We start from the raw sequence: 12,565 nt of genomic DNA, 5'->3' as shown, positions 1-12,565 counted from the left end.
CTGGCAACACTTGGCAAAGCCAGACTGAAAGTCTGCAGGAAGGGGAAACTTCTTTGGCTACATTCAAAAGTGCATCCACGCTGTAGACTTAATGCCTTTTGACACTGCTTTAATTGCCAGGGCTTTACTAAGGCCCCTTCCACACATAAAATCCATATGATCTGCTTTGAACTAGAATATATGGCAGTGTGGACTCAGACAACCCAGTTCAAAGCAGATATTGTGGGATTTTCCGCCTTGGTATTCTGGGTTATATGGCTGTGCGGAAGGGCTCAAGGCTGTTAGAAATGGTGGAAGTTGAAGTCTAAAACACCTGGAGGGCTAAAGTTTGCCCATGTCTGGTATAGATTCAACTGGTGTACATTCGCCTACCAAAAAGCCAACTTTTCTTGAGGGGTGGGGAGGAGAAAAATTATTTGTCACAGAAAAGAGGGGCAACTTCCACGCAACAGTGGATGGTGGGAGTTATAGCCCAACCCCCAGACTAAATCGTAAACCCTGCTGCAGGGATATCAAAGGAGTCATAAAAAGGCTGCTTCTGGGCCCCTTCCATGACACAGCTTCTCCTGCCCTCTCCCGCTGCCAAAGGTATTTCCCTCCGCAGGAAAGGCTAAGCCTGCAGCTGCAGTCAACAACAACCTGAGCCTTGTAAACTTTCAAGGAGCACATTGTGGGCAGCGTGAGCCGGCTGTCTCCCACCGCGCATGCGCCCGGCACTGTCTGGGCTCCGCCCCGTCGCCTGTTCGCAGCGCTGTTTGGCAAGCCTCAAACGTGGCGGAAGTGACTCCTGCTCGGCCTCCTGCGCCCACTCAGCCGCCCCCGGCAAGCTCCTCATTCCTAGACCTGCCCTCGTGGTTTCATTCATTCGCTTCGTGCTTCCCTCTCTCGCCTGGACTGCTGTTGCAAGGTATTTAGCCTTCTCTGCCAAAAAGTTGCCGGGGCCTCGCCGAACTACAAATCCCAGGATTCTAGAGCATTGAGCTCTATCCAAAGCGTATCAAGCTAAGAGGGAAGACCTGGGCCAAGGTCGCCTAGTGCCTGTATAAACTGGATCTCTCAAGTCCCAGTTTGACATTCCAACCCAACATCACATTGAGCTTTAGGTTAGATATGCATGAGTTGTGCTCAGTTTTCCTTATAGGTGAAATAATAATAATAATAATAAAACTTTTTTCTAGACTGCCCTCTCTCCCCAGAGAGAATTGGGGCGGTTAACATACATATAAACGGCAAACATTCAATGTCACAACTACTTCACTTAATATCAAAAGTATAAAATGTCAATAACACTCATAATAATAATTCCAAATTAGAAAAAAATATATAAACATGACACTCAGTAAAAACATTATTGCACAGAGCAAGCGTATACCTGTACCGAATTAAATGACCATGTTGCAGAAAATGTTCACTATTTGTTGTAGTTTAACTTAGACCATAGCTGCTATGGGGTGACAATTATGTTAATCCTCTCTGTACGCTAAGGTGCGTAGATGTGTCTTTAATTGTGGGCAAGGGCAGACTTTAGCCCTCCAGGTGTTTTCGACTTTAACTACAATTCTTAACATCTGTTGGAAAAGGAAAGCCCAAGACACTCTTTTCCACTTGTTTCTCTCAGACTTCTGTCACAAACTTCCAAAGATAGTGATGGGAATGCCTCAAAACAATGCAAAAGAATTCCAGTAACTCTGGCGTGCAGACACCTTCACCTCCATTCTACTTGCTCAATAAGTAGTACAGTACAATAGAGTTTCACTTATCCAACACTCGTTTATCCAACGTTCTAGATTATCCAATGCATTTTTGTAGTCAATGTTTTCAATACATCGTGATATTTTGGTGCTAAATTCGTAAATACATAGTACATAGCATTACTACATAGCGTTACTATGTATTGAACTACTTTTTCTGTAAAATTTGTTGTATAACATGATGTTTTGGTGTTTAATTTATAAAATCATAACCTAATTTGATGTTTAATTATCCAACATATTTGCTTATCCAACGTTCTGCCGGCCCGTTTACGTTGGATAAGCGAGACTAGACTTTAGAAAGTCCAAGGTTCAAGTCCCAAGAAATATGCCTGCCTGAAGCTCTGGAAAGTCACAGCCTTTTGGTGTAGTTTCCCTCCTGAGCTAGATAGACCAGTGATTAGAACTGGTATCACTAGGCTGTATGTGTCCCATATGTTTAATGGGATAAGGCCAGAGTAAAATATGCCAATGCTCCAAACCCATATCAAGTTTAAAGGACCAGAGACTGCTATTCCTGAAGTGTTCTAACAAGTGGCTGTGCTTTCGAAGCTCTTGATAGTATTAAGGCTATATACATTGCCACTTACTTAACTTGCACACACTGTACTTTAACAACACTTATGTACTTTGTCCTGCAATTGTAACAATGAAGTGAAGTGTTCAGCCATTGCGCTCTCTTCTGTTCCTTCATTCTTTTCCACAAAACCTTTAAAATTCTGGAAGCCCCTAAGACTGATCTAGTGGCACACAGAATATATCTTATCTCTCAAAATTGGCTCAAGACTAGGATCAGGCATAGCTTCTTTTTTAAAGCCCTTCTGCTTAGGATTTGCAGTCATAGAATCATACAGTTGGAAGAGACCTCATGGGTCATCCAGTCCAACCCCCTGCCAAGAAGCAGAAAAATCGCATTCAAAGCACCCCCGATAGATAGTCATCCTGCCACTGTTTAAAAGCATCCAAATAAGGAGCTTCCACCACACTCCAGGGCAGAGAGTTCCACTGCTGAACAGCTCTCACAGTTAGGAAGTTTTTCCTAATGTTCAGGTGAAATCTCCTTTCCAAACTTCCCATACACTCTGTCCATTCATTCTCTCTCAATTAATCCTTACCAGTCACACCAAAGGCTATATGGTCTTCAATTCTGATTTTGTCTGGCTTCAATTTAAAAAAAGAAGAAGCAGCAGATAATGCAACTATGCTGTTAATGAGACAAAAGTGTTCCTTCTTCCTCCGGCTCTGAAGTTCAAAGCTGTCGCAAAAGTTTTTCTGCCTCAAATACTTCCAATGAAAAATCTAGCCAAAATAATAATTAACCTACCTTTCAGCGAAGATTTCTCTTCTTTCCCTCTCATGATTGCCTTCCACTTCTTTCTCTCACAAGAGCCCCAAGCAGTCCTGTAACTCTGTTCCTCTTTTTTGTTTCTTATAATTCCAGCTCTTTGGTTTGTTATAATTCCTCACAAATAAATATATCTCCTTCTTTTGGCTGCCAGTCGCCCAGTCAGCTTGAAGGGAGGCGGGCAATGAAATAAAGAAACAAGCTGATCTGGCTGCAGAGTTTATGCACCTTGTATTTAAAGGTGATTTACATACCGGAGGACTCCAGTTCAACATTAGCCACGTTGTTGCAACACAGCCCTGAAATTTACTGCAACCACCGCTTGCTTATTATATATACACAGAATGCCCACACGCTCATCACACACCCAGGGAGGGCGGCAACTAGAAAGGCAGGTCTCTCTTGTAGTGGATGCATCAGCAACAGGATCCTAGGAAGGCTAAAATCAAAACACAATTTAGGAAGGGAGGGAGGAAGGAAAACACAATGTGTGGGTGCTGGCATGGCTGAGATGGAGCCTGTGTGTGAGCCTTAAAAAGTCTATATGACTCTCAATGTATATGCTATGTATAGGCATGCTTTCAAGTTGCCTGTTAACCTACGGCGACTCCATCAACTTCCTAAAGCAGTGATTCCCAATGTCTAGTTTCTCCAGTTGTTTTGGACTTTGATTCCCAGAAGCCTCAGCTGTCTTGGACAGTTTGGAAGCTGAAATCCAAAACACCTGGAATACTTGAGATTGAGAAATGCTGTCATGGGGACTTCTAAGGTGAAGAATGCTTAAGAGGTGGTTTGTCATTTCCTTCCTTTGAAATACAACCCACAGTACCTTGTCCAAATATTGACCCTGCTGAGCTTCCAAGATCAGATAGGATGTGTCCCTTAGGTATTTAGGCCATCCATACAACTACTGTACAGCTAATTTCTGGTAGGGGCCATTAAGGCTGCATCTATGCTGTAGAATCAGTGCAGTATGACAGCACTTGAACTGTCATGGTTCAGTGCCATGGAATGCTGAGATTTGTAGTTTGGTAAAGTACCAGTGAGCCCGCGGTGGCGCAAGTTTAACTCCTGAGCTGCTGAACTTGTTGACCAAAAGGTTGGCGGTTCAAATCTGGGGAGCAGGGTGAGCTCCCACTGTTAGGCCCAGCTTCTGGCAACTTAGCAGTTCAAAAACATGCAAATGGCAGAAGATCAATAGGTGCCGCTCAGGCAGGAAGGTAACGGCGCTCCATGCAGTCATGCCAGCCACATGACCTTGGAGGTATCTACAGACAACGGCGGCTCTTCCTTCGGCTTAGAAATGGAGATGAGCACCAACCCCCAGAGTCGGACATGATTAGACTTAATGTCAGGGGAAAACCTTTACCTTAGGTGCCAGCACTCTTTGGCAGAGAAGACAGAAGACCTTGTCAAACTACCAACTCTCCATGATGTGGATGGAAGGAGGATTTGAGGCATCTTTTCATGCCTTCCATGAGTGAACATGTCTTGCCGGTATGCACACAGAAGCAGCCTATCCTCTGGAGGAATGGGCAATTAAAGGTTCAAGATGACCGTCCGTATCCACACTGCAGAATTAAGAGCATTGGGCACCACATTAACTCCCATTGGTAAAAGTAAATATTTTCCCCTGACATTAAGTCTAGTTGTGTCTTACTCTGGGGGTTGGTGTTCATCTCCATTTCTAAGTAGAAGAGCCAGCGTTGTCCATAGACATCTCCAAGGCCATGTGGCCGGCATGACTGCATGGAGCGCTGTTACCTTCCCACAGGAGTGGTACCTATTGATCTCACATTTGCATGTTTTTGAACTGCTAGGTTGGCAGAAGCTGGGGCTAACAACGGGAGCTCACCCCGCTCCCTGGATTTGAACAGCTGACCTTTTGGTCAGCAAGTCCAGCAGCTCAGTGGTTTGGGTTAGGGCCTCAATTGTATTAGTAAGAAAGTTGCCCTCCCTGTGTCAAAAGATGGGGCCATGGAATATAAAGGTGCTATCAAGCTGCTCTAATTCTGCAGTGTAAATGGTTTCAATGTACAGTGAAATCTGAAAACGTATCTACAGTATTGAATGAATGCAGTTGGACACTGTTGCTATAAAAATCCTGGGAGTTGTGGTCTTACAAGGCCTTGCGCCTTGCCTGCCAAAGCGTGCTGGTGCCTCGTCCAACCACAACTCCCAGGGCTGCACAGCACTGAGCCATAACAGTTATAAAATAGTGTCAAACAGCCCACAAGTGTTGGCCAAGCGCAGCGTCAGGAGGGCTGCTGCTGTGACTACTGGCTTTTTGTTCTTCCCTCGCCCACGCTGCTTCCTCTTGTCTCCCTTTATCCGCCGAAGGAGACAGAGGAAAGAGACGCCGGAGGGAGGGAGGGAGGCTGGGCAGGCGCCCTCCTTCCGAAGCGGAAAGCGAGAGAGGCAAGGCAGTGGGCTAGGAGGAGGGCTCCCGCGCATGCGCCATCCGAAGCCTGGCTGGCGGCCTCCCTGCCGTCGTCTCCTTTCCGCTCCAGACAGGCGGCATATGGCTCGAGCGCCGGCCAGAGCGCGTCCCCGGCGCCTGGGCGGGACTGGCCTGCAGGGGGCGCGCCTGCGCATCTGGCTTCCTGGAAGGCGCTTCATGCGTTCCCTGGGCCTCCCCATGTCTCAGACTTCAGCTTCCATCATTCCTCCCTATTGGCCAAAAAAGGTTGATGCAGAAATTCCGAACTCCCAAAGGATCAATGATTGAGAACCACGGATTCAAAGCATCGATGCACAAACTTTAGCCCCCCAGATGTTTTGGACTTTGCCTTCCTGAAGCTTCAGCTGCTTTGGCCAATGATCAGGACAGAGCAGGCATGGGCCAACTTGGGCCCTCCCTCCAGGTGTTTTGGACTTCAACTCCCACCATTCCTAACAACCCCAGGTCCCTTTTCTTTCCCCCCTCAGCCACTTAAGTGGCCTGAGGCTGTTAGGAATGGTGGGAGTTGAAGTCCAAAACACCTGGAGGGAGGGCCCAAGTTGGCCCATGCCTGACATAGAGTCATAGAGTTGGAAGAGACCATATGGCTCATCTAATCAAAGCCCCCAAGAGATGGCCATCCAGCCTCATAGAATCATGGAAGCACAGAGTTGGAAGTGACCTCACGGGCCATCCAGTCCAACCCCCCCGCCAAGAAACAGGAAAATCTCATTCAAAGCGCCTCCGACAGATGGCCATCCAGCCTCTGCTTAAAAGCCTCCAAAGAAGGAGCCTCCACCACAGTCCGGGGCAGAGACTTCCAGTGCCAAACAGCTCTCGCAGTGAGGAAGTTCTTCCTAATGTTCAGGTGGGATCTCCCTGTAGTTTGAAGCCATTGTTCCACGTCCTAGTCTCCAGAGCAGCACAGAACAAGCTTGCTCCCTCCTCCCTAAGACTTCCCATCATGTATTTGTACATGGCCATCATGTCTCCTCTCCGCCTTCTCTTCTGCAGGCTAAACATGCCCAGCTCTTTAAGCCGCTCCTCATAGGGCTTGTTTTCCAGACCCTTGATCATTTTAGTCACCTTCCTCTGGACGCTTTCCAGCTTATGAACACCTCCCTTCAATTGTGGGGCCCAGAATTGGACACAGTATTCCAGGTGTGGTCTGACCAAGGCAGAATAGACTTTCCTGGATCTAGCATGACTTTCCTGGATCTAGATGCTATACCCCTATTTATGCAGGCCCAAATCCCATTGGCTTTTTTCGCCGCCGCATCACATTAACTTGTTGTCCACGAGGACTCCAAGATCTTTTTCACATGTTCTGCTGTCAAGCCAGGCGTCCCCCATTCTGTATCTTTGCATTCTACACTGTAGAGTTAATGCAATTTGGCGCCACTTTAACTGCCATGACTCAATTTGGCATCACTTTAACTGCCATGAGATCCTGGAAGTTGTGCTTTAGTGGAACACCACCATTACTAGGCAGAGAAGGCTAAGCACATTGTAAAACTGCAACTCCAAGGATCCCATAGCGCTGTGCAGTAGCAGTTAAAGTGATGTCAGACTGCATTCATTCTAGAACAGTGGTTTTCAACCTATGGGTCCCCAGATAAACTGGCTGAGATTTCTGGGAGTTGTAGACCAAAACACCTGGGGACCCACAGGTTGAGAACGACTGTTCTCGAATGTAGATGCATCCATAGTGTATCAGCTTTTGACGGGACACCCTTTGTTTACAAAGCATTGTTCTGTTATGGTTTCAGCACATCAGAGTCCCTGTGGTGTACTGAATGCCCATTTTAGAAACCTCCAGCTGACAGATCAAAGCGTGCTCTTGGAAAGTCTGGTGTGTCTGTTCCCAGACGTGGTTGGCACGCTCGGAGCTGAAATGACAGCCCTTGGGCCTTTGTCTTACAGAGTGATCTTGGCCACAATAGAGGCTGACTGTGCAAGAATACTTCCCCAGCTGGTGCCCTGATGGCGAAAGGCGCCCTTCTCTCCTCCAAGAAAAGAGAAACAGTTTCCTGCACAGACGTCATGCGATGCAAGTTTCCCTGAATCTGCTGAATGGATCTGTTTGACCCTGATAATACTACAGTTATCTCTTTCATGGGTTTATTTCTTACATCTGTCAAATGCTTCATAAAATAGATATCTCTTGCTGTTGTTCTATACCTTCAAATAATATGGCAACCCTGAAGTGAACCTATCACTGGGTTTCCTTGGAAGTGTTTGTTCAGAGGGGTTTTTCCATAGCTTTCTTCTGAGGCCAAGAGAATGTGATTCACCAAAGCTACCCAGTGAGTTTTCAAGGGTGAGCAAAGACTCAAACTCTGATCTCCCATAGTCTGCAACCAACACTCAAATCAGTGCACCGCATAAAGCCAATAGATGGTACTGACACAGCATAAAATGCAGAGCAGAAGGTAAAACAATCTGCATCTCCTGGTACAAGAGTTAAATGTAAAGTGCAAGGACCTAGTTAAAGTTTTTAGCTGCTAAAATACATAAATGCCTGACAGAACAGAAGAATCTAACACCATACAATTATAGCACTATGGTTCCACTTTAACTGCTATGGCAACATCCTATAGAATCCTGAGATTTGTGGTCTGGAGATGCCCTACTTCTCTCTGAACTGAAACTCCCAGCATTTCTACAGAAGGAACAATTGCAATCACAGCAACCCAGCTGCAGTTAAAATGTCACCATATTACTGTAATTATGTGGTGTGAAAGGACTCTTTGAGCTGGTGCTTAAAAGAGCAGGAATGTGGGCATTAGTTAAGCATTACCAGATAAAGCATTCCAGAGCTATTTGGTGAACCCATTCCCCCCCAGGCCCTTATTCTACTTTGGCATGGACATGCCCCTGGGAAAGTTTTGTTTCACCATACCAAAGGAAATGGCAAACATAAAGAGACATTGCAGCTGATCTTAAAGGATGGGCAGATTCAAATAGGAGGAGGCATCCTTGTTTCACGCTGTTAAATTCCGTTTGCTTTGCCTTGACTAGGTGATATATAAGGTTGTGCATTTGCAAGCTCTGGGTGGTGAAATGGGACCATTTAGTATCTTAAGAACAGATTTAATGATAGCAATAGCAGGAGATTTAAGGAGACCTTCAAAAGACAAGTTGGGCATCTCCCATGACAGGGAGATCCGTTTGGGCTGAAAGAAGCTCCCACTTATCTGGTGATTTGAGCACCACTATGCTGCCAAACAGACATTCACCGCCACTTTTATTTTACTTTGCTACTAGCCATATATCTGGTTGATGGCGCTGTCAATAAGATGCTTTAATGCCTAAGGATTACAGGTGCAGGATTGTAAAGTGATGAGCTGGAGTACTAAAAGAAAGCAATTCCCCTGCATGGAAAGTTACAGCAGTTCTCAGCTGGTTTGACCTGTAGTTAAAATGAATCTGACAAACAGGGTTTCTTATTTAGATACTTCTAGTTTTATTCCAATGTTCTCTTTTTGCTGGGCAACAAACCAGCCGCTTCTAGTAATAAAAAAGATTATTTTTAAAAGGAAATCTCTCGGGGAATGAGGAGCCCATTTTTTGAAATACCAAACATCAAAATTGACTTTGATTATTTCAGGTATTTACTTGCACTGTACAATCATATATTGCCTAGTGCATTATGATAGCCTATATACAGCAGCACGGAAAACAGACAAGATCATTCATGACTGCAAACTTTGGTTGAAAGTAAAAGATTTAAATCAGGGTGATGCATGTGTGGCTCTCTATGTTATAAGACTTCAACTATCATCAGCATAGGCAGTGGTGAGGGATAATGGGAATTTTAGTTCAACAACCCTTGGGGGCATACATTCTACATGTCTGGCAGAAGAGGAACTTGCTTTTATGATGTGTTAGGAATGGATGTAGGGCCCCTGGTGGCACAGTGTGTTAAAGCGCTGAGCTGCTGAACTTGCGGACAAAAAGGTCCCAGGTTCAAATCCCGGGAGCGGAATGAGCACCCGCTGTTAGCCTCAGCTCCTGCCAACCTAGCAGTTCGAAAACATGCAAATGTGAGTAGATCAATAGGTACTGCTCCGGCGGGAAGGTAACGGCGCTCCATGCAGTCATGCTGGCCATATGACCTTGGAGGTGTCTATGGACAACGCCGGCTCTTCGGCTTAGAAATGAGCACCAATCCTCAGAGTCAGTCACGACTGGACTTAACATCAGGGCAAACCTTTTCCTTTTTCTATTAGGAATGGATGTAAATTGTAAAGCTCCGCACTAAACCCTTATCTGCTAATCATTTACTGCTACATGTCAAACTTTTTCCACATATAGATCATATTGAGGTGCACTGCTTTCATACGTCTCAATTAATAGGCGAACCAAATTTAATATAGACTGAATTTGGTTTTTAGCAGCAACCCCCCACCCCCATTATAGCCATCTTAGGACATGTCATAGGCAAGTGTGTACTGTGGTAGATACTTTTAAGATACTCTTCTTTAGTAAACTGGCACATCTAGCGGGAGCATACAGTTTTTATGTACAGGCAGTATTAATGTCAGGCTATATGACAGTTCATTCCTATAGATAGTGGCTTCCAGTTAAGGCAGCATTTCTCAACCTAGGGGTCAGGACCCCGGGGAAGAGGGTCGCGAGGGGGTGTCAAAGAGGTTTCCAAAGACCATCAGAAAACACATATTTCTGATGGTCTTAGGAAACCCTTTGGCAAAGAAGGCTGAATATCTCTTCGCCTGTCCTTCACTTTCTTTTTGGGAACAGACAGCGCATCCTCCCACCAAAAGCCCAATTTGCCCAATTCTATCATTGATGGGTTTCAAGGGGCTCTTTGATTGCAGGTGAGCTATAAATCCTAGCAACTACAACTCCTAGATGTCAAAATCTATTTTCCCCAAACTCCACCAGTGTTCACATTTGGGTATACTGAGTATTTGTGCCAAGTTTGGTCCAGATCCATCATTGTCCACAGTGCTCTCTGGATGTAGGTGAACTACAACTCCAAAACTCAAGGTCAATGCCCACCAAACCCTTCCAGTATTTTCTGTTGGTCATGGGAGTTCCGTGTGCCAAGTTTGGTTCAATTCTATCGCTTTTGGAGTTCTGAATGCTTTTTTATTGTAGGTGAACTATAACTCCCAAACCACAAAATCAACCCCCAACCCCACCAGTATTCACATTGGAGCGTATTGGGTATTTGTGCCAGATTTGATCCAGTGAATGAAAATATATCTTGTATATCAGATATTTACATTACAATTCATAACAATAGCAAAAATACAGTTATTAAGTAGCAACAAAATAATTTTATGGTTGGGGGTCATCACAACATGAGGAACTGTATTAAGGGGTTGAGGCATTAGGAAGGTTGAGAACCATTGAGTTAAGGTCTGCGCCAGACCAGGATCATACAGAGGCAGAACAGCCATCTCTGCCTAAATTATGATTTGCCCAATTACATAGAACCTCTATTTAAATTGACTTCAAAAATCTGTACAGAGCCTTCATGTAAGCACACCAGCTAGCATACTGGATAGCTTTTCACAGCTCCCTGTGGACTAGCTTTTAAAAAACATCTAAGCGTGAAGCTTGTGCATATGACCAATATTGCCCAAAGACTGTGCTGGTCTCCATGGTTGTCAATGCCTGTGTAAAATGGACTATAGGTGACACATCTGTAGTATTGCCAAACAACTATCATAGCCTGAGTACTTCTTCCTGTTAAGCTTCCTGTGTTGTTCTTAGATCCACTGTGAAGCAAAACTCTGGAATTGACCTTAGGGTTTGAAAATGGACTCAGAAACGAGTTTTCCTCTGTGGATCATTGTGGACAAGTTGCATTTTAAGGACTCATTTCCTCAGTCCACTTCGAATTGTCTCAGGATTTCTAGGAAGTTGTTATCAATCTCAAAACATGTGCAATACAGTATTTGTCACTGTCAATAGTACACATGAGTAATGTAATTATTAGGCTTGAGATGAAGAAGAACTCTACTGATTATGAATTTGTTTTTGTTCTTTGAGGCTAAAATGGTTGGGAGGCCCATTCTTGTCATTGACTGGAGTGATAGTGTTCTTTGCTGTTGCTTCCACCCTAATGCTGGACACAGGAAACCCAGCAGCCTACACAAACACCCAGGTTGCTCTTACGTCAGTACCAACATACCAAGAGAAAACAATACAAAGGAAGCATTTTGTCTTAGACTATTAATTTTTAAAAGGGTATTTTAGATTCACCTCTTTGTTGTTGGTGGCTGCATGGCAGATTTATAGATGGAAAGGTTAGGTAAATATTTTGATAATGTGTTTGCAAAATGCACTGCACATATTGATATACTGATCATTGTTTCGCCTTGTTCCATTATTCAAGAAACACAATCCAATGATGTACAATTAAAAGTTAATCTCACCTCAGCATCTATCCACCTGTTTGCTGGCTAGCTTTACACATTGCCATGTCTCTCGTCTGTACCTTTCATGTGGGATCAAAAGCCCTGTGGAAACAAGGGACCGCCAGCTGCACAGGTGGTATGAGTGAGTAGAGAAACACAGCAGCCATTGCCGCAGAAGGGGAGGTCCCACAACTAGCAGGGGCTTGCATCTGGGCTGGAGGGAAGCAGGTGGCTTGCTTCTTGCTCCCCTTCCTCCTGGGACATCAGAAGGGGACGAATATAGCACAGAAGGCTCATGCCCTTGGACACAACATGACCCTATTAACCAGGTGCAGTTGCTCTGTCCAGAGGAACCTATCAACAGGGTTGTCAACTGTGTGGATCTAGTGCTGTGATTTTAGCTTTGAGTGTGTTTTTAATCATTTTTATGGATTTTAACTGAATTTTTTAATAGCATTGATATTTAATTCTAGTTTAATGTTTGTATATTTGTGGATTTTAAATTGTATTGAAATGCTTTTAATGTAAGCTGCTTTGAGTCTCCTTTGTGGAGAGAAATAGCAGGGTATAAATAAACATAGTAATAATAAACAATATTAGTGGCCAATCTTCTGCTTTTGAGGGCAGCATATGCTGA

At 44.6% G+C, this 12,565-nt stretch overlaps 1 protein-coding gene and 1 long non-coding RNA gene across 6 annotated transcripts in view; one reads left to right on the top strand and one right to left on the bottom strand.

The window, feature by feature from the left end:
* The window catches only part of sgk1 (serum/glucocorticoid regulated kinase 1), a 95,288-nt gene that overhangs the window by 13,546 nt on the left and 69,177 nt on the right, over nt 1–12,565 (bottom strand). Inside the window, exon 1 of one of the 5 annotated variants that reach the window (XM_003223293.4) lies at nt 3,076–3,397. The exons of 3 other annotated variants lie outside the window; for them this stretch is intronic. In XM_003223293.4, the coding sequence (XP_003223341.1) occupies nt 3,076–3,109 (34 nt within the window). In that variant the 5' untranslated portion in view covers nt 3,110–3,397. Of the gene's footprint in view, nt 1–2,866; nt 2,996–3,075; nt 3,398–12,565 lie in introns of those variants that run through there. One more of the 5 variants, XM_062978416.1, reaches the window with a different exon arrangement.
* Nucleotides 692–12,522, top strand: LOC134298399 (uncharacterized). Its single transcript, XR_010005457.1, has 2 exons — nt 692–907; nt 7,460–12,522. It is a non-coding gene; the product is annotated as an uncharacterized LOC134298399 (long non-coding RNA).

Source organism: Anolis carolinensis, chromosome 1 (assembly GCF_035594765.1).
Source record: "Anolis carolinensis isolate JA03-04 chromosome 1, rAnoCar3.1.pri, whole genome shotgun sequence".
Classification (NCBI taxonomy): Eukaryota; Metazoa; Chordata; class Lepidosauria; order Squamata; family Dactyloidae; genus Anolis; species Anolis carolinensis.
This window is presented reverse-complemented; position numbering and strand designations above follow the sequence as displayed.